At 42.5% G+C, this 22725-nt stretch overlaps 1 protein-coding gene across 1 annotated transcript in view; it reads right to left on the bottom strand.

The window, feature by feature from the left end:
* Positions 1-741: 741 nt before the first annotated feature.
* The window catches only part of tek (TEK tyrosine kinase, endothelial), a 23977-nt gene continuing 1993 nt past the window's right edge, over positions 742-22725 (bottom strand). The window contains exons 2-23 of the mRNA XM_067439806.1: positions 18975-19277; positions 18750-18860; positions 18473-18628; positions 18051-18182; positions 16588-16725; positions 16221-16343; positions 15998-16140; positions 15767-15911; positions 14801-14959; positions 12295-12429; positions 11394-11669; positions 8638-9036; positions 5721-5881; positions 4428-4638; positions 4236-4346; positions 3960-4150; positions 3559-3672; positions 3374-3444; positions 3246-3286; positions 1268-1364; positions 1088-1187; positions 742-1008 (exon numbers count right to left, since the gene is read on the bottom strand). Coding sequence (XP_067295907.1) covers positions 934-1008; positions 1088-1187; positions 1268-1364; positions 3246-3286; positions 3374-3444; positions 3559-3672; positions 3960-4150; positions 4236-4346; positions 4428-4638; positions 5721-5881; positions 8638-9036; positions 11394-11669; positions 12295-12429; positions 14801-14959; positions 15767-15911; positions 15998-16140; positions 16221-16343; positions 16588-16725; positions 18051-18182; positions 18473-18628; positions 18750-18860; positions 18975-19277 — 3392 coding nt within the window. The 3' untranslated portion in view covers positions 742-933. The remainder of the gene's footprint in view (positions 1009-1087; positions 1188-1267; positions 1365-3245; positions 3287-3373; positions 3445-3558; positions 3673-3959; positions 4151-4235; positions 4347-4427; positions 4639-5720; positions 5882-8637; positions 9037-11393; positions 11670-12294; positions 12430-14800; positions 14960-15766; positions 15912-15997; positions 16141-16220; positions 16344-16587; positions 16726-18050; positions 18183-18472; positions 18629-18749; positions 18861-18974; positions 19278-22725) is intronic.

Genomic DNA, 22725 nt, shown 5'->3' on the forward strand with positions numbered 1-22725 from the left:
TGCCATTCATTTTATTGTTAGTGTTTTGATTGGTAACAGCGCTATAGTGTCTTACTATTCTAATTATATTTATTCATTAAATATAAGTCATTTCTCAGACAGTAGATATGGATCTTTTAGATGAGTTTAAGGAGTGCTGGCCTGGTCTTGGTCTTGTCTGGTCTCGGTTTAAGTGGTCTTAAATACAACACTAACAAAACATATGTGCACTAATGTGTTGTTTTTGCCAATAATTCAGGACAAAAACAAACTTTATATGTGAATGATACTTGTGCTCACTGGCAGATTTATTGGATGGTCGTTGTCAGATTGAAACGCTTTGTTCATTAGGCCCTAATGATACTCTATCAAAGCTGCTTCGAAACGGCAGCTGTAATGTGTGTAAGTGTAATGTAATGTGAACAAAGTCAAAGAGGTCAATCAAAAAGATTTGTGACCTATCAGAGGAAATTTAACAATGATAGAAAGGTTACACCTGCCATAGAGACTAAAGATGGATGTTTGGACCAACAATGTCCTCGTTTTCTCACCATCACAGATAATGTTTGCGTACCCTAACCCATAATATCCAACCAGCTTCCGTAGACTGCACACATAATCACACACTTTAATTGTGTTTGCAGTGGTCTTATGTGTGCTAAGAAAGGGTTATAGATTATTTATTTCGGTCACAAAAATGGAAGCGGTGTCTTAGGCAAGCCTTTTTTGGACAAAACACTACACACATTCAAAAACAAGGGCTCGCAGTATCAAACAACAGGAGTTTTATTAAAAACAATGAAATTACACATCTGTCAGCATCTGCACACCATTAAACACTTCACAACAAAGAGAAATATGATCTAATAGCCATTTACTAAAGCAACACAATGTGTGTAAGACTGTAGTGTGTGAATCCTGCTCAGAGGATAACCGTGATGAGGTGCTCTGGGATCAGCCGGCTTCCTCCGCAGAACAGTCAATGCCGGCGTAGGTGAACTTCTCATAGAGCGTTGTGTTGACATACGTCTGGACAGAAGGAGAGGAGAGAGAGTCAGCAAAACAACAAACTCATTAATCAGAGCTGGAAGACTCATAATCCCATTACCTTCCTCTCCTCCAGCATACGATTGAGCGACATCAGGATCTGAGCGAATGAAGGTCTCTCGTACGGCTTCTCCTTCCAGCATTGCTTCATCAGCTCATACCTGTAGAGCGAGACAGAAACAGCCTGATTCGCATTGCTCTCGCACCTAACCCTAACCCTAACCTGGAGCTCCAGACTTACACCTCATCATCACAGTTGAGCGGCTTCTCCAGCCGGAAGCCTAGCGGGAGTTTCTCGTAGAGCTGAGCACACGTCAGACCACAATACGGCGTTCCACCTGCCAATAAAGAGCCAGCCATTCACACCTCAGACACGCATCGGACCTCGAATACTGAAGTTCAGTCCCAAATGATGCTCTATACCTTCTCTATCATCTAATGCATGGGTTTGTCTGATAGCACGTCTCCATACGCTACGTACAAACCCGATTCCAAAAAAGTTGGGACCCTACAAAGCAGAATGCAATGATGTGGAAGTTTCACATTTCAATATTTTATTCGGAATACAACATATATAACATATCAAATGTTTAATCTGAGAAAAATGATAATTTTAAGGTGAAAAAAGTTGATTTTAAATTTCGTGGCATCAACACATCTCAGTAAAGTTGTGCCGTGGCCATGTTTCCCACTGTGTGTCATCCCCTCTTCTGTTTATATCAGTCTGCAAACGTCTGGGGACTGAGGAGACGAGCTGCTCAAGTTTAGGAATAGGAATGTTGTCCCATTCTTGTCTAACACAGGCTTCTAGCTGCTCAACTGTCTCAGGTCTTCTTTATCGCATCTTCCTCTTTATGATGCGCCAAATGTTTTCTAATGGTGAAAGATCTGGACTGCAGGCTGGCCATTTCAGTGCCGGATCCTTCTTCTGCTCAGCCATGATGCTGTAATTGATGCAGTGTGTGCTCTGGCATTGTCATGTTGGAGAATGCGAGGTCTTCCCTGAAAGAGACGCTGTCTGGATGGAGCAGATGTTGCTCTAGAACTTGGATAGACCTTTCAGCATTGATGGCCTTTCCAGATGTGTAAGCTGCCCATGCCACACACACTCATGAACCCCAGACCATCAGAGATCAGCTTCTGAACTGAGCGCTGAGAACAGCTTGGGTTGTCCTTGTCCTCTTTAGTCCGGATGGCGTCCCAGTTTTCCAAAAAGATCTTCAAATCTTGATTCGTCTGACCCCAGAACAGTTTTCCACTTTGCCACAGTCCATTTTAAATGAGCCTTGGCCCAGAGGAGACGCCTGCGCTTCTGGATCATGTTTAGATATGGCTTCTTCTTTGACCTGTAGAGTTTTAGCCAGCGACGGCGAATGGCGCGGTGGATTGTGTTCACCAATGTTTTCTGGAAGTATTCCTGAGCCCATGTTGTGATGTCCATTACAGTAGCATTCCTGTGTGTGATGCAGTGCCGTCTAAGGGCTGAAGATCACGGCCATCCAGTTTGGTTTTGACCCTTGACCCTTACGCACAGAGATTGGTCCAGATTCTCTGAGTCTTTGGATGATATTATGCTCTGTAGATGATGATAACTTCAGACTCTGTGCAGTGTTCCTCTGAGAAACTCCTTTCTGATATCGCTCCACTATTGTCCGCCGCAGCATTGGGGGAATTGGTGATCCTCTGCCCATCTTCTGAGAGACACTGCCGCTCTGAGAGGCTCTTTTATACCCAATCATGTTGACATTAGGCCTAATAAGCTGCAGATTGGTCCTCCAGCTGTTCCTTATGTGAACATTTAACTTCTCCGGCCTCTTATTGCTCCCTGTCCCAACTTCTCTGGAATGTGCAGCTCTCATGAAATCCAAAATGAGCCGATATTTGGCATGACATTTCAAAATGTCTCACTTTCAACATTTGATATCTTATCTATATTCGACTGTGAATACAATATAAGTTTATGAGATTTGTAAATTATTGCATTCCTTTTTTATTCACAATTTGCACAGTGTCCCAACTTTTTTGGAATCGTGTTTGTATTATTAAAACTGCAATCAGTGACTCTCCACACATTTTGTTTTTTTTTCAGAGTATTTGGAGTGGATTATTTTTTGAATTGTCTCATTACTAACACTTTTTATGCTAAAAATGTCATAGAGTAGTGCACAAGAACATGAATTAAGACCCTACAGTGAATATTGAATGCAGTGAATACACACCTAAGCTGACCACCTCCCAGAGCAGCACGCCGTACGACCACCTGCACATGCACACACACACACACACACACGCATTAATCTCAGCGCAAGCACACGCCACACAACACAACAGACGGACAGACTCTTACACGTCACTGTTGCTGGTATAAACACTGTAGTTGAGAGATTCAATGGCCATCCACCTCACCGGCAGGCGGCCCTGCGGAGAAACACGCATGTTAAAGTCACATGTTCAATGTTAAAGTCACATGTTCAATGTTAAAGTCACATGTTCATTTTTGCGTGACGAGAACAGTGGCCTTCAGTTCTTTACCATGGTCTTCTTCACATAAACCTCCTGACCTCTGGACAGGCCGAAATCAGCGATCTTTGCCACAAAGTTTTCTCCCACCAGGATGTTTCTGGCTGCTAGATCTCTGTGAATAAACTGCAAAAGACAAATATTCATGGTATACAGCTATCAGGCATAACATTATGAAGTGAATAATCATCACGGCTCCTTTTAATGGGTGGGTAATGTTTATTAAAAACACTGGCAGGGAAAGAGTTAAATTAGCAGTGGTGCAAAACTAAAGCCAGCAATGTGATGTGACACACCAAATAAATGCATATATCGACTGTAAACTATGAGACATTGATCAGTTATATAGTTTAGCATCAGTAGCCAGAAATGACCCATAACTCTTGCATTAGGTTGAAATCTCCTTTGCTCACCTGTTTCTGGCTCAGGTAGTCCATGCCTCGAGCCACGTCCGCAGCGAAGTGCAGTAGCTGCTGCGAGGACAGCGTGGAGGCGGTGCTGTTAGCGATGGCGAAGGCCGGGTCCGTCTCCAACACACGGCTCTTACGCAGGAAGTCCAGGAGGTTTCCGTGAGGAGCGTATTCAATAGCCAGATACAGGTAACCTAAAGCACAAGCGGACAGTGCCAATGAGCTCTCGAATGCAGAAGGGCCGGATCCAGAATATCAGAACGCGTTTGAGGCGCTCACCTCTGTGTTCACACGCTCCCAGGAGGTTAATGATGTTCGGATGGTGACCCAGCTTACACAAGACCTCCAGTTCCCCCGCAAAGTCTCGGTGGTCGTCCTTAGATGCATATTCTATTGACCAGACACGGAATAAGATGCCATGAGAAAAACTGAGCAATCGCTGACACACAAAATGACTCTAATGACTCTCGCCTTTCATTCTCTTGATGGCCGCATCCATCCTCAGCCCGTCTTTCTTAATGCGAGCTTTCAACACCTGTCCAAAGTTTCCCTCTCCGATCACGTCCTGGAACTTAATATCGCTCCACTCCAGGGTGGGATAGGCCACGGATTGGCTGGAGTTGGGAGCTTTCTTCGGCATGTTCAGAGGCGCGGAGCTGAACTGGACCACGGACTCCTCTCTCTGTGTGCACAGGAAAGACAGACGTGTAGTGTCTCTGTAGGTCTACTCCAGCAGTCCTGAAGCTGCTAATGAAGGTCTCAGGATCACTAAAGCAAACCTGGAGGTTTTTCGCAATTTGTGGAAAGAGAGCATGATGGCATATAGAAAGGCCATAAAAACTGCTAGATCTGCTTATTTCTCAACTCTCTTAGAAGAAAACAAACACAACCCTAAGTATTTATTCGATACAGTGGCTAAATTAACAAAAAATAAAGCTTCAACTTCTGACGTTTGTAAACAGCACAGCAGTAATGACTTTATGAGCTTCTTTACTAGTAAGATTGATAATATTAGGAATAAAATTATAACCATGCAGCCGTCTATTACAGTATCACTTCAGACAGAGCATTGTAGGGTCAAATTACTCTCATTCACTGCTATAGGAGAACACACACACACACACACACACACACACACACACACACACACACACACACACACACACACACTCATTCACTGCTATAGGAGGAGAAGTATTGGCTAAACTTGTTAAATCATCATCATGTCTGCTTGATCCTATACCGACTACGCTACTAAAGAGATGCTTCCAGAGGTCACAGATCCTCTGCTTATTATCATTAATTCATCCTTCACATTAGGATATGAACCGAAAACTCTTATAATTAATTAATTTGGTTATAATTAAACTACTTGTTGAAAAAAAAGAACTTGATACCACAGAATTAGTCAATTTCAGGCCAATCTCAAATCTACCGTTTCAGTCAGAAACACTAGAAAAGGCCGAGTCTTCACTACTATGCTCCTTTAGACAGAAATGTTATCTGTGAGGATTTCCCGTCAGGATTTAGACCGTATCATAGCACTGAGACTGCTCTCATTAGAGTTACGGTGTGTGTGTGTGTGTGTGTGTGTGTGTGTGTGTGTGTGTGTGTGTGTGTGTGTGTTTTAGACCGTATCATAGCACTGAGACTGCTCTCATTAGAGTTACAAATGATTTCTCCTATCATCTGATCGTGGTTGTATCCTCCAGAGCTCGGCTGTATGGAGCAGGATTGATCAGATTGTTTGTATTGAGATCTCACCGCTATGTTGTGAAAGGCCTGCACCATGCGCCTCTGGAACGTGGCTCTCTTCAGCTGCAGTACGATGCAGAAGGCCAGCAGGATGGTGATGCACGTCATGCCCGCGGAGCCCAGGATGGCGTAGAAGAGCATGTGGCCATGAGCCTGGAGCCCATGCAGCTCTGAAACAGCCAGAAATACAGTCTAGAGCAAGCCTTGGAAACCACATTTCATAATGCTCAACATTACCTGTCAAGGGTTCAATAATGTAACATGTTAAATAAAATCTTAATAATGTAATATTACATAATGTGACTTCAAGAGCATTAGCATTTTTTTTGCACATTTATATAGCCCAATATACATCTGCTTTTCCACGTAAAAATCAAACCTGTTAACATGTGTTTTCATTGTGCTTCTACTTCTTACCATGAGGGGGCAATCAGGAGTAATAATACTCTCATGAATAAAACGGGTGTGGAGTGTAGAAGTAGTAGATTTGTAACAGGAGTGAGCAAGGCTTATGGCACCAAACAATCATTGGTCCTGATTGGGAAACTTTGAGTTCGATGCTCAGTCTGAAGTAAGCATTGTTTCTCTTCTTATATCGATTAAATGTTTATTGTTATCTATGTAGTTAATTTTCTTAATGTGATTCTTTTTGTAAAAGGACTCCTCATTCTGTGGGATTTATCTTTCCACTCTACATGCCCGTCTTTAACCTTGTCTGAATTGCATGGCACTGGTACAGCAAACACTGTATCTTATACAGGTTGTGACCTTTAGAAGAGAAATGCCCGTAGTTTTGAGTAGTGAAGGCGGAGTGAAGCTTTTTTTGAACCAGTGAAACTTTCAACACAATTGAATCAGAAAAAGGTTAATTACTGGAAGCTTTTCCAATCAGAGCTCGATGAGGACCTCTGCTGGTGGAAGTGAGGGGAAGCACTGTCACAAAATGTTTTGCAACCATCTTATAAGTCTTATTTTAAAAAATAAATAAATAAGTGGATGGATGTATAAATGAATGAATCAATATGTTATATACATGACAACTATCTGTTCCATTGCATACTCCTAGAAACTAAATTGTGTATTGTGAATGCGGGCATTTTTCCTGTTTGTAAACAAATAAAACTTAATACAGAATAAAGAATAAAGGAAGTAGACTAAATAAACAAACACACACACACACACACACACACACACACACACACACACACACACACACACACACACACACACACACACACACACACACACACACACTGACCACCTCTCTTTTTGAATCGGAGTATGAAGCAATCAATCACCTGTGTGTGTGTGAAACGAAGCTTCAGATGTCATAGGTCACGTGGTTTTGATAGAACGAATCAAGCATCGATACAAAGCTTCACTGAAAATCATTTTTTTGACACAAGCTTCGGCGCTTTGGTATCACTGTTAACATCACTAGTTTTGAGACTTATGTCCATCATTTATAAACCGTAAGCGATCCGCCTGTCGAAGGCAGTGTTAGTCTCAGTGAGTTAAAGGAACACTCAGAGATGATCAATCTGCCATCATTCGATTACTTTCTTTCTTCTGTGGAACAACAAAAAAGCAATATTTTGACCAATTTAGTTTGGGCATTTCTCAAAATATTGTATTTTTCACATTTAAAAGAAAGTGATTGAACGACATAAGGGCGAGTACATCCCGTCTGAGTGTCCAATCCCTTTAAGAGCACTCGTATCCATCATGATGGAGAATATATTCAAGCATAAATGTGGCCCGTCACAGAAACGAGACGCAAGTCGGCAGCTCTACTTTTGAGCAAGATGAGAAGGTAGCTTTTTTTTTGTCAAAATATGTGATTTTTCACTTTTTTGCAGAATCTGTTAGTTGAAATCATCAAGAAGCCTCTCTGTGTTTGAGAGAGCAGTATTGGTATATTTAAAAGCGTATATTTTGAGGTTGAAATTGCCTTGTTTTGTGCTTTGTGTGTATTTCCATAGTGGCTTTTGTTATTGCCCCGCCCTCCAAGGCTCCAACGCGTGGCTCATTATTTATGCAGCGCTCTGGCCGGGTCTAAAGATGATCTGAACGATGATGAAAGCGGCATAATAAGACTGAATAATATCCCTAATCTACAACTACCTTTAAAAAACAACTTAAAACACATCTTTTCACTGAGGCCTATGGTCCATAACTGCTCGGTTTTCTCCCCCCCCCCCTTCCCTTCCCTTGCTGTTTGTTAAGCGTCCTTGGGTTTTGTGAAAGGCGCTATATAAATTAAAGTTATTATTATTATTATTATTATTATTATTATAACTAAGTGAAGATGAAGAAGAGGAAGAATATATCGGACTGGCGTCAGACTGTAAAATATCAGAAGCTATATCGATAGTAACATTTGTACTAAGATTTGTAGTAACAGAGTCAGGGGTAAACCTGTAACCATGGCTATAGTGTAGGCGTAAGGCGCATGTCATCAAGTTTTGACACAAATCGATCAGAGGTTCGAATCTACCTTTGATGGATCGTTGCTATGCAACCGTGCAGCCTTACAGGAGGTGTGGCTTATCTAAAGGAGATGTAAATGAGCCCTATTGTCGCTCCCAGCAGGTGAGAACAGGTGAGAACTGCAAAAAAAGGCAGTTTTCTCCCCTTTAACTTTTCTAAATACCTACATTCAAATGGCCACAACTTCGCGGTCGATGTGTTACACATCGTTGGAAAGCTTGGAGACTACACTTTCAGAATCTGCGAATAACTCAAAATACCCCAGAACCGACTTGTGTCCCTACTTTCTGTGATTGGTCACAAATGCACTGCTTTACTTCATACGTGACCTTACTCCATCAGTGAAACCTAATGGACCCTTTTTAAGATGAAGACACATTAGCTTCTCAAGCACAGACTCACGTGCGCTCTCCTGCGGGGTTAGGGTCAGACTCACGTGCACTCTCCTGTGGGGTCAGCGTCTGGAGCCGGATCCGGGGCCGCTCCGCACTCTCTCCCATGTTGTTGATGGTCCAGAGCTCCAGCTGGTAGATGCTGTCGGCCCTCAGACCCCGGAGCTGGAAGCGGATGCGGGTCTGGTCTGGCTGCACTTTGAAGTCCACTTGCTGGCTGTAGATCTGCTCCACCTTCTCCACCTTCTCCACCTTATCCACCTTATCCACCTTCTCCACCCACTCCTCCTTCTCCACCCACTCCACCTTATCCACCTGCTCCACCTGCTGGAAGCGGATGCTGGATTGGTTGATGGAGTGGCCCTCGGACACGGACCAGCTGATGATGGCTGAGCTGTCACTGATGTTGCAGGTGGAGATGTTGGCTGGAGGAGGAGGAAGCTCTGAAGGATCACAGCATAACCAATTAATAACTCAGCATAAGTGCTTATGCGCATAGATAAACTCACCTTAATGATTATTAGTAACACCATGCTAATGCTGTGTTTGACCCTTTCTCCTTCAGAACTGCCTTAATTCTCCGTGGCATTGATCAACAAGCTGCTGAAAGCATTCTTTAGAAATGTCGGCCCATATTGATAGGAGAGCATCTTGCAGTTGATGGAGATTTGTGGGATGCACATCCAGGGCACGAAGCTCCCGTTCCACCACATCCCAAAGATGCTCTATTGGGCTGAGATCTGGGGACTGTGGCGGCCATTTTAGTTCAGTCAACTCATCGGCATGTTCAAGAAACCAATCTGAAATGATTGGAGCTTTGTGACATGGTGCATTATCCTGCTGGAAGTAGCCATCAGAGGATGGGCACATGGTGGTCATAAAGGGATGGACATGGTCAGAAACAATGCTCAGGTCGGCCGTGGCATTTAAACGATGCCCAATTGGCACTAATAGGCCTAAAGTGTGCCAAGAAAACATCCCCCACACCATTACACCACCACCACCAGCCTGCACAGTGGGAACAAGGCATGATGGATCCATGTTCTCATTCTGTTTACGCCAAATTCTGACTCTACCATCTGAATGTCTCAGCAGAAATCGAGACTCATCAGACCAGGCAACATTTCTCCAGTCTTCAACTGGCCAATTTTGGTGAGCTTGTGCAAATTGTCGCCTTTTTGTCCTATTTGTAGTGGAGATGAGTGGAGTAGCCCATCCGCCTCAAGGTTGTGGCTTCACAAATGCTTTGCTGCATACCTCGGTTGTAACGAGTGGTTATTTCAGTCAAAGTTGCTCTTCTATCAGCTTGAATCAGTCGGCCCATTCTCCTCTGACCTCGAGCATCAACAAGGCATTTTCTCCCACAGGACTGCTGCAGACTGGATGCTCTTCCCTTTTCACACCATTCTGTGTAAACCCTAGAAATGGTTGTGTGTGTAAATCCCAGTAACTGAGCAGATTGTGAAATACTCAGACCGGCCCGTCTGGCACCAACAACCATGCCACGCTCAAAACGGCTTAAATCACCTTTCTTTCCCATTCTGACATTCAGTTTGGAGTTCAGGAGATTGTCTTGACCAGGACCTCTAAATGCATTGAAGAACTGCTATGTGATTGGCTGATTAGATAATCGCATTAATGAGAAATTGAACAGCTGTTCCTAATAATCCTTTAGGTGAGTGTACAGTGCTATATACACCGATCAGCCATAACATTAAGATCTAATATTGTGTTGTTCCCCCAAACCATAGAGGAATGGACTCCACTAGACCCCTGTGCTGTGGTATCTGGCAACAAGATGTTAGCAGCAGATCCTTTAAGTCCTGTAAGTTGCAAGGTGGGACCTCTATTGATCGACTTGTTCAGTACATCTCACAGATGCTCGGTTGGATTAAGCTCTGGGGAATCAAACTGGTTGTTGTGCTCCTCAAACCATTCCTGAAGCATTTGTGCTTTGTGTCAGGAGCATTATCCTGCTGGAAGAGCCACAGCCACCAGAATACCGTTTCCATCAAAGGCTGAACATGGTCTCAGCAATGCTTAGGTAGGTGGAGCGTGTCAAAGTAACATCCACATGGATGGAGGACCCAAGGTTTCCCAGCAGAACATTGGCCAAAGCATCACACTGCCTCCGCCGGCTCGCCTTCTTCCCATAGTGCATCCTGATTGGTCCAGGATCTGGTGGTCCAGTTCTGATGCTCACGTGCCACTGTTGGTGCTTTCGGCGGGGTCAGGGGTCAGAGGTCACCCTGACTGGTCCATACGCCTCAAACTGAGCTGCTCTGTGTATTCTGACAGCTTTCTATCAGAACCAGCATTAACTTCTGGAGCAGTTTGAGCTCCAGTAGCTCGTCTGTTTGATCGGACCCCACGGGCCAGCCTTCGCTCCCCACGGTCATCAATGAGCCTTGGCCGCCCATGACCCTGTGGCCGGTTCTCCACTGGTCCTTCCTTGGAGCACTTTTGATAGATACTGACCATTGCAGACCGGGAACAGCCCACAAGAGCTGCAGTTTTGGAGATGCTCTGACCCAGTCGTCTAGCCGTCACAATCTGGCCCTTGGCAGACTTGTTATCATAAACATTTAAATCCTTACGCTTGTCCATTTCTCCTGCGTCTAACACGTCAACTCTGAGGACAGAATATTCACTTGCTTCCTAATACATCCCACCCACTAACAGGTGATGAAGAGATCATCAGTGTTATTCACCTCACCCGTCATAATGTTATGCCTGATCGATGTATATGCTGGATTGTTTGCATGGTCTCTAGGTATAAACTAGAATATATTCTGCTTACGGTCACTCAGAGTCCATGCACTGACGGTGGGACAGGAGAGATCCGTGGCTCTGCTGGTGGTCCTAACCCTGCACTGGTATTGGTGTCTGGGCTTCAGCTCGCTCAGATGGAGACTGGAGGAGTTCGACGCCAGCTGGACTATCCTCACGCTTCCTGGAGCTCCGGCCTGCTGACAGGTGACCTCGTAAGCCCAGGTTTCAGCCGCAGGAACGGCGTCCCAGGACAGGAGCAGCGAGGTCTGGCTGATGGGGGTCAGTTTCACACTCATGGGCAGATCTGAGCACACACAGCACTTTAAAGGGTTAGTTCACCCAAAAACTTTAATTCTGTCAATAATTACTTACCCTAATGTCAGCCGTCAGACCTCCGCTCATCTTCACACACAGATGAAGATATTAGTGTTGAAATCCGATGGCTCAGAAAGGCCTTCATTGACACCAATGTCATTTCCTCTCTCAAGACCCATAAAGGCACTAAAGACGTCGTTACAAAGCCCATCTCACTACAGCGGCTCTACAATCATTGATGAAGAGGCCAGAATAGAGTTAGTGCGGGAAAACACTAAATAACGACTTATATAGTGATGGCCGATTTCAGAACAAAGCTTTGAACCGTTATGAGTCAGTGAATCGACTCATGATTCGAACTGTTATGAGTCAGTGAATCGACTCATGATTCGAACTGTTATGAGTCAGTGAATCGATTCATGATTCGGATCGCCAAAGGTTTGACACGCGATCCGAATCGAGAGGAAATGACATTGGTGTCAATGAAGGCCTTTCTGAGCCATCGGATTTCAACACTAATATCTTCATCTGTGTGTGAAGATGATCTCAGCATGTGGTGTGTGTGTGTCTGATGAGGTTGAGTGTGTGATGTGGGCTGCTGTGAGTGTTCTTACCCAGCATCTGTGTGGAGAAAGTGGCTTCAGGTCCATGTTGGCCGGCTCCTCCAGGCCCGCCGCGGCTGAGCTGCACACTTGTGGTGTAGAGCGTCATGGGGGAAAGATTATCCAGCCTCGCCAGAGAGCCACTCACTGTTCAACACACAGCCAAACGTGTCTCTGTTTAAGTCATATCTGCTGTGTACTCCAGCATCCAACAACAGATGCACAAACTCTCCACAGTATCAGTCGACACAGAGAAACACAAACATGTTCATGACCGCTGCATTTAGATCATGTTCTGATGCAGAACTAAAACACTCTTCTCTCTTCTCACACACACACACTGCCCCTAAACCCATATATTTTATAGAATGACAGACCAATGGACATGTTTAAAGTTCTTTATGAACATTACTTCTGTAATTTTGTAAACCATTCACATTTTAATCAGAACCGGTAGGCTACCAAACGGTACCATTTTTCGGTGGTTAAGAGATGCATATACCAATAACTGTAAATAAGCTGTACGTCATTTATAGAAGTATTATTGACATTATGCAAGAGCTGCCTTGGTCTGCCATTGTCTGTGATGTTTGTTTACTGTAATATTTACCAGTAAAGAGTAAAGCTACTTAATTAATTTAATTCATAAAAACAACCGTATTATTATTTTGTTCTTTTTAATTCAGTTTCTATGCAAATATTTGCCACACATTCTGTGTTGTGTATTTTCTGGCAATCAAATGAAGACATAGCCTAAGAATAATTTATACTTAATGAAACTTTTGAAACTGAGCTTTATAATGTTAAAATTAAAAAAATTGGAAGAAAAATGTATATATTAGTTAAAAAACTGGGTTTTGATAGTTTATAATTCTAACATTAGTATTTGTACAACAGTGATATTTCTCAAGGAAAACCGAACTTTGATTTTGACGGGTTGCCGTGAATACCTTTGAGTTTCTTTGTGTTTATGACGTGACCAGTGGCTCTGGAGATGAGGGACGTGTGTTTATGACGTGACCAGTGGCTCTGGAGATGACGGACGTGTGTTTATGACGTGACCAGTGGCTCTGGAGATGACGGACGTGTGTTTATGACGTGACCAGTGGCTCTGGAGATGACGGACGTGTGTTTATGACGTGACCAGTGGCTCTGGAGATGACGGACGTGTGTTTATGACGTGACCAGTGGCTCTGGAGATGACGGACGTGTGTTTATGACGTGACCAGTGGCTCTGGAGATGACGGACGTGTGTTTATGACGTGACCAGTGGCTCTGGAGATGACGGACGTGTGTTTATGACGTGACCAGTGGCTCTGGAGATGACGGACGTGTGTTTATGACGTGACCAGTGGCTCTGGAGATGACGGACGTGTGTTTATGCCCTCGTATGAGATGGAAACGCGTGATTGGGACACGCAATTCTGTGTAGGCCTGTGAGTTTAAGGTAAACTGCAGGTCACGCCATTCATTCACACCCACACATTCACACACACGCAGGACTCGTAGCCTAAATAGTCTTTTTGCTGTTTAATGGGTTAGGGTTAGGGGTTAGGGGTTAGGGTTAGGGGTTAGGCTAACCCTTCACATACAATATCACCAAGTGCAAGCCACTTCACAGACATAGTTGTGTGTTCTGTTAACACAATCAGAGCGTAAAATACGGGATACTTCACGGGAAAATACTAAAACGGGAAGACAGCGGGAAAAGAGCTAAAATACATGAGAAACCCAGAAAAAACAGGAGGGTTGACAGCTATGCCTACACCTACCCATCACACACACACACACACACACACACACTGCCCCTAAACCTACCCTTCACAGGAAACATTCTGCATTTTTACTTTCTCATAAAAACTCCTCCTGTGTGATTTATAAGCCTTTTGTAAAGTGGGGCCATGGGTAATGTCCTCATATTTCACCCTCTCCTGTAATACCTGTGTCATACCCATGGCATTATACACATTTGAGTCCTCATGTGTCACAAAAACATGCCCACACACACACACACACACACACACACACACACACACGTTGTATACACTCAAAAGATACACTAACCCTAACCTTCTATTTGAATTCGTTTCACCTTTAAAAAATGACAAACTTATGAAAGCTGGTTGTACTGTCCTTGTGTTTGTGCCAGCACCAATAAACACGTTTAGCTAATAAGGAAAAATCCCTTTGCCTGAAGTGAAAGGCAAACATCAGATGCGGTCAGTGACTCTGGCCTTTTCCTGCAGCCCTTCCGGAGCAATGACTTCACACGCATTCTTCTGACTAGTCATAATAAGTTCTGTATATGACAACCATCAGAATTATATTCAGTTGATCAGATTTACATCACCTTTTTGTAATCCGTTGCACAATGGAAACATTTATTACACTAAACAGTTTGCCAAAAGCAACACAGTTACCTTTAACCTCGGATATGAAATGTTCCAGCTGTTTTACGCAGAAACAGATGACACACACACACACACACACACTCATTGTGAAGATTAATCTGTGTTACCCTGAACGCTTTCCCATGTAGAAGAGCTGGCCTTCCGGTAAAAGAGCTTGACTGCAGTGATTGGCCCGTCTCCGGTGTATGGCTCTTTATTGACCAGAATCTGAAGATGATGAGCGCCGCTGCCGTTCAGGACGGGCGGATTCTGGGGCCGCGGCGGAACTGCAACAACACACCAGTTCTGGTGCTATTAGCTACTTCTGGAAATTAACTATCGCAAAAGTAAAAAAAATACATGTTCCTTTCTTTAGTCTTGATATTGCTTGTGTTATGCCAATAATCTCCTGCTTTAGATTTACGAGACTGCTCAAAAGTTCTACCTTATGTCATTAAGATCACAGATCAGATCCGGTCCCAAGTTCTTGGATCCAATTCATTAATTTATAATTTCATAGAATATGTCACGGATAGTTACCATAATGAAGGACCACATGTACCATGACACGGACTGTTTACAAAGACTTTATAATGTGCACAGAGGCAAAAATCCTTTTAATCACCATCAGTTCTATTTAAAGACAAGTAAGTCTAAATGCCATGAAAATATTGTATTGCACATTATGCAGCATTATGTGCTCCTTGTGACTGTTTGTGTCTGTTCACGGCATCCCAGGCACAGTGGAACGGATTTACCCAAATGTCATGGCATCTGTGTTTTTGAATATTATCGTGCCTTATTATCACAGATTTATGTCTGTCAAAACGCTCATTGTTAACACTAGTATGATAGCACACACTCATTATTATAATCTAATTATTATAGGAATTTTTATGTTCTACAGGCAAACTGTAAAAAACGGAAATCTTGGTGCCACCTCTTTATTTATGGCTACCTGCCACATTAAATTGTTACAATTAATATTCCCACAGTAGACATTGCTCATTTCAAAGCCATACAGCCTTTTGGGTTTTGAAAACACTCTGTTATATTTGTTAAGAACTTTGCTGGGAAGGAAATGAAAATCTCACCTTTGACATTCACCATGAATTCTTTCTCCTCCTGAAAGTGTTTGGTTTTCACCTGACACAACCAGCGGCCAGCGGCAGATGCAGTGATTTTCTCCACCCTGAATGTGGACGTTGTTTGATCATTTTCTGTCTGTGTGTCCACGGCCTGAAGGAAAACAGAGGAATCATTTCCCTTTGAAGAACGCAGCTGTTGAAGCAGATTTCACTGAGAGTAGAAGAGATCCAACTCACATAGACAGTGGATTTGTCTGGTTTAACCAGAGTTATTTCCCCGTGTAAAGGCGCGGGTTGGCCTGACGCAGAGCAGTTTGCCGTATATGTGACGCCCGAGTTGAGCTCGATTTCTCTCAGACTCATAATCACAGGTCTTGCATCTTTCAAAGAAATCACATGGACATGGATTCAGCCCAGAAATCTCCTAGAAACATTCACTTTGAAATAAAAAGATCGTCACCTGGTTTCTCACAGCGAGCTCCATGCTTTCCCGCACACACACATCCCCTGAAGCGATTGCATTTATCCTGTTCACACTCACATTTCTGTTTACAGTCTGCGCCGTAATATCCAGGTGGACAGGCTGAAATCAGAAGACCACAGAAGACTTAACAGATTAGGGCTGCAATAAAAAACAGTTCATCCAAATGAAAAGAGTAACAAGAAAAATATATATTTGAATAGTGTTTATTTTCATTGCAAACACAACATTTAACTTCAGACCAACTTTAACTAGTTCACAGTACTATCATTATTAACATAATTTAGACAGTAAAATGAAGGATATTATATTAAACCTCCATAATGAAACTGTGTGTTTAACTCACCCTCGCTGCAGTTGAGGCCCTTCCACCCGGAAGCACAGGAGCATCCGTACGGATCTCTGAGACAGAAGACCAGCGAGCGGCAGAGTCCATCCACGCAGCGCTCCTTACAGCTGCTTCCGAAGCGGCCCTCGCCACACACTACACACGAGACAACACACACACACACACACACACACACACACACACACACACACACATAAGAAAACACACAACCACACTATGGTCACGATACACGATACACGATACACTCCTTAAAGTGCCCTAGTTATTGCCAATTCTATTACACGGAACGTGAAAATAGAGGCACCAGCTACCATAGGAACATGTTTACCGGGAGCCAGAGCGCCTGACATCAAAGCAAATTTAAAAATCCTGGCTAATGCTAATCTGAAATTCTCTAAGATTATTATTCACATCGGCACTAATGATGTTCGACTTCGCCAGTCGGAGATCACCAAAATGAACATTAAAGAGGTGTGTAAACTCGCAAGTACAATGGCACAACACATTTTTTGCTCTGGCCCCTCCCTGTAAAAAGGAGTGATGAAATAGTTAGCAGACTATCTTCACTCAACGGCTGGTTGTCTATGTGGTGTCTGCAAAATAACATAGGGTTTATAGACAATTTGAACAGCTTTTGGGGCAGACCTGACCTATTGAAGATAGACAGCATTCATCCCTCCTGGGCTCTTCTCTCTAGTAATTTGGCACATAGTCTTAGAGCTAAACCTTGACTCACTGGGGCCCAGGTCAGGAAGCAGACTAAACTGGCTAAACCAACCGTCTGCTAGCTGTCTCGCGTCACCAGAGTCAGCTAAATCCCAGCAGGAGTGACGCTAGGTGACGCTTTCACCTAGATATTCTCACATAGAGACTATTTCACCTAGATATTCTCACATAGAGACTATGTCTGTTCCCTGAATTAGTAAAAAACTCTCAAACCCATTTAAAGGTAAAAATGTAATTGATGATTAACAAATAAAAAACTGATACAAAACAGATGAACAAATTATTATAAAGCTTGGGTAGATGTTTGACTTCACCAGTCGGAGATCACCAAAATTAACATTAAAAAGGTGTGTAAACTCGCAAGTACGATGTCAAAGGCAGTCTTTTTCTCTGGTCCCCTCCCTGTTAGATGGAGTGATAAGATAGTTAGCAGATTATCATCACTCAATGGCTGGTTGTATAAGTGGTGTCCGCAAAATAACATAGGCAGACAGTTGGAACAGCTTTTGGGGCAGACCTGACCTTTTGAAAAGAGATGGCATCCATCCATCCTGTTTTTTTTAAATCTCTAAACATCATGGAACATACCTAAAAACCTATCCCTAAAAACCTGTCAAAATAGGGTCTGATTCATAGACATGTAAACATGTAAACACGTAAACATTACAGCTAAATATTTCTTTTGTAATAAACATGACCTTTCTGAGTACATTGGCAAAGAATATGAGTGTTACCGGTTTGACAGGTGGGTCCTTTAAAGCCTGGGGGGCAGATGCATTCTCCCGTCCCGTCATGACACACACCTCCATTAGTGCAGGGCAGGCACGGTTTCTTACAGTTAACTCCCCACAAACCAGCTTTACAACCTGTTAGCATAACAACTGACCGTTACACAACATTCTGCTGAAAACATGAGCTTTTTACCTTTGTAACAGGAGCGTGTGCACTAAATAAAGGCATTCAATTAACAAAGGAAGATGACAAATATGAAGCTGATCTTTCTGCACATTCGGCAAACGGTTTAAAGTGTGTCCAGACAAATTTATTAGAGCTCCTCCCACAAATTTAGACAATATCACACAGTCATCATGATTTAAAACATTAATAGAGAGTGTGTTCAGTGATTGTGTAAGAGAGCATGAACTGAAGGACTCACTCCTGACGATCAGACGGGTTATCGCCGAGCTGAACTGAGCTCCAGAAATGTAACGGACGGAATATAATCCAGCATGACTTTGAGCTTTTGCATTGGTTATTGGGTAATGAATTATATCCATAATGTCCTCTTTGGGCAATGTGTGTTCAAAAAATCCTGAAAAAAAAACAACAACAGCTAGAACAACAAAAAGTCTACAAAAGTAATCTTTTTAATTTCTCAAGGTACATTACAATAAAACAAGGCACAGAGTTTTCTGAGTGTTCAGAGTTCCCACCATTTTTGTGGAAGATTATGTCCTCTGGCAAATATGTCTTCATCGTAAAAGAGATGTTAACGTCTTCCCCTTCGTTAACAGTGATTGTCAGAGATTCAGGGAATAACGCAGCTGAAGAAAAAGGACACATTTAAACTCTGTCTGATAAAAACAACATATGATCAGTTTATAAGTACAGTGTTTGTCCTTTTAAAGAAGCCAAAGCTCGGCTGTCAGATTTACTACCTTCATGGAGCATCTTGTAGGTGTAGATTTTACTTCCGTTCGAGTTTTTGACTTGGCAGTAGAAAGCCCCGAAGGTGTGATTGCGGGACATCCACGTGACTTTAGCAGCTGAGTGGCGGCTCCGCTCCGGTTCAGAGCTCAAAACATGAGCGTCCAGATCGGGAAACTCATGGCCCAAACTCAGCGAACTGGTGCCAGAACCGGTCCAGTCGCTGCTCACACACAGGAGTGACGGCAGGTTTGCTGAAGAAACGACCGGGTCAGGATTGATCAGAGTCACGTCTGAGATGTCAAGAGCTCTGGCTGTAGAAACAGGACAGATTCTGCTATTGAGACAAACCAGATCTCCACTGATTTCTGTTCATAAATATGGTACCTTTACAAACCCCTGATGTTACGTGATGTCTGTCTGCATCTGACTAATCTCTGCACATTAACTACTCATATTATTGTGTTAGGGTTATTCTTTAAATGTGATCTGCTGTAATTCTGTGTCTAGATAAATTTATAAATTACACTGCTGCAACCCAGCCGAATTTGGCCAATCAAACTCTTTCTAATTCAGTTTGACTCTGATGCGATTCTGAATCAAACAAACCAAAGTTGCATAAACTCTCTGTGTGTTGTGATGCACTATAAAACTCTCCAGGACTCAAACACTTAAAAAACCGCATAAAACACTGAATGTAGCAACACTCTGAAATACAGCCATAAAACTTCTGGTCCATGACAGAGACACAAATACAGCCGACTACAGGCTCAGAAACAGGAAAACACAGAGGAGTTTTAATCCCCAGCGTGTTTCCACTTTTGGGCCAGGATGTTTCTACTGTCGCTTACAGGGCTTGATTGGGCCAAGCGATGACTTTGATCCAGAGGAATGAGAGTTTATCATTATTCATCTCTCATGCTTTCACATCAGACCACCAGATAACCCAACATTTAAAAGACATTTTCAGCTCACTTTCAGACACCAGCGAGTGTGTGAAATAGCTTTCATTTATGACCCTATGGGGATTCTGATCCCCGTTTGAGGCAGAAATATATTTATGTGCCATGCTAACCATTGAAATCTTAAATGCACATATGATTATGGAAAATACAAGAGACTGCTTGAAGGACTTAGAAAAATCATATATGATAATATGTATATAATATGTTTCATCTTCCTCTTCCCTGTCTTTGTTGAGGCAAAGGTTGCCTAATTTCATTAAAAACTTATAGAAATGTTCATTCTTTCTAAAGAAATGTATGTTTTATCATTTCATTTCAAAAATGTGTAAGCCTCCTCAAATAAAAAAATACTATTTCTGTGAAAAAATATATAATGATACTGTAATCTTAACCCTTTAAGAAAAGACCAAACGTTGGCTTCTGTGATGCTGGTTTTGCGGTCTAGTTTCCATCAGCTGGTGAAATGGTGGGGTTGTGTGATGCGATCGATGGAGGCTTGTTTTAGACAGTGGAAATGACCGTTAGCTGATAGCACAAGGGTTAGAAGATTAGAGTAAGGGTTAGGGTTAGGGTTAGGGTTAGAAGATTAGAGTAAGGGTTAGGGTTAGGGTTAGGGTTAGAAGATTAGAGTAAGGGTTAGGGTTAGGGTTAGGGTTAGAAGATTAGAGTAAGGGTTAGGGTTAGAAGACTAAAGCAATGTCGGCAGCTCGACAGGGTAGGCCCTCTTTTATACTCAAGGCTTATGCAAATAAACACAGTTTGTTAACGCTTTCTCTGCCAGCGTTTATAAAAGAGTTGCTAGCCACTGCTATCATTTTTTAACATTTTCACAATAAATGTTCATGGCCCCCAGAATATTTTGTTGTAATAGTATCTGAACATAAAATATATCAAAAGAAAGAACATAGCTTCTGCTTTTAAACAAAAACATTTATACTATCTCCATGCATTCTTTTTATCAACACTTGAATGTGGTTTCATAAAAAACATGTTGAACAAAAAGACGAGAACATCTTGTTTTTGTCAAATACTTCATCCCGAGTGATGATCAAATACAGATGGAGTCTATCGAGTCCATCCACAGCCCAAAGCTTCAGTCCTGGGCCAACATTTCATTCAGTCACATTAGATAGTTTTGATTTATATGCTGTTTAACGTTGCTGATCGTGTTATTATGATTATGTATATGATATCACTTGTTTCTGCTTCGCGCTTGTTCATAAGATGTGTAATAGCGCCCCTTACCTTATAAAAGGGAAAACATGGAAAGCCAGAAATATCCGTCAATGGCGGGGAAGAGTTAAAATCGGTTATCAGCAAAATCTCACCTGTTTCTGGTGAACTCTTTTCTCTTCTCTCACACTCATCTTCACAGTTTAAAGGGTTGCAGACATACAGAGGACAAGGTCGGCTAAACTCACCGCGTCACTCGTGGTGTTAGAAAGGGATTTCGGTTTGAGAAGGGTAATGAACCCTGTACGCCTAAAGTCACTGCCTGTGCAGTTGAGATCTTCTATCTGGGCAATATATAAGACCAAAACTATTTAGGCTGGCCAAAGAATCTGTTTCTATGTGTGAGTGTAAAGGGGGTTTTGGCTTTAAACAGGCAACCAAACATGGCTGTCAAGATGAATGATGACTTCTTTCTTATCTGTGGGTGTAGTTGTACAACACTGGCTTGATATTATTGTTCTGCGTTAATGAGTAGTGAGAAAAACATGAACATACTATGTAACAGCTCTAACTCCTTACCTAAGCGGTTATATTTTTCCACATCATCAGGGGGCGCTAGTCATCTTCATAGCCTGGTACTATACCTGAAGAAGTAGGCAAGCATGTGGACAGAAGAAACAATGGCTTTCTTGGGCTATAGCTTTTGACTTTATAAGGGCCTATGATTGAGGAATGTGTTTCCTTTTGGCCAATCAGTAAGTAGTATTTTTTTACACGTATTATCAAAACCAGAGCATGTATTTAGTGTATAAATATGTTATTGAGTGTATTGAGCCTTGAGCTATTCATGCTAATTGTGACCATGTCTTCTATTTCGATGGACCTTTTATTTCCATGCTTTCTTTCATTTGCATAAGGTTTGCTTCAACTAGCTTTCTGCTTTGTGGTTTGTGGCGGAGATCATAAAGTTTGGATGTTTAATGTGAGCACAAAAAGGGTTAGGATGGCACTTGTGTAAGACAGAAGGACTTCTTTCCTTTCTTCAACATTGGGATTATCATTAAGTGAACTGGGTTTTCCAAAAGTGTTGACTTTTGCAAAGACATTTCATCCATTACCAGGCCTTGTCGGCTTCTCCTTCAGCTTAGTTTGATCATTCGCTTTGCCAGTCCAGATTTCACAAACGCTGAAATGTTCTTGTTTGACGACGTATGATGTATTTGATGTTTTCCGGTTTCCTTGTTTAAACGTTTGAGATTTGGGGTTGGTGAATACAATATAAGTGTACATCTTGGGTCTTATTCTTCAGGAATATAGTTGGGTAAACCAAAGCAGACTAGTTTTTTTAAATTACTGTCAAGCCTTGCCATCCCTACTCAGATATAAAACCTAAACCAAAAGGGGTAACAGTTATAACGCATCTCTCTGCCATGTCTGATATAACTTTTATCCTCTGCATAGATAGCTTCAGCTCCGCACCATATTCTGGTGTTCTGTAACCCAATCTTCAAGCAGGAGGAACTGGATAAAATATTCTCAGTAACATCAATCTACAACCTGACTTGCGATGCAGCCTAGATTATTGTAATGCTCTACTGGGTGGCTGCCCTGCTCGCTTAATAAA

This window comes from Pseudorasbora parva, chromosome 3 (assembly GCF_024679245.1).
Source record: "Pseudorasbora parva isolate DD20220531a chromosome 3, ASM2467924v1, whole genome shotgun sequence".
Taxonomy (NCBI): domain Eukaryota; kingdom Metazoa; phylum Chordata; class Actinopteri; order Cypriniformes; family Gobionidae; genus Pseudorasbora; species Pseudorasbora parva.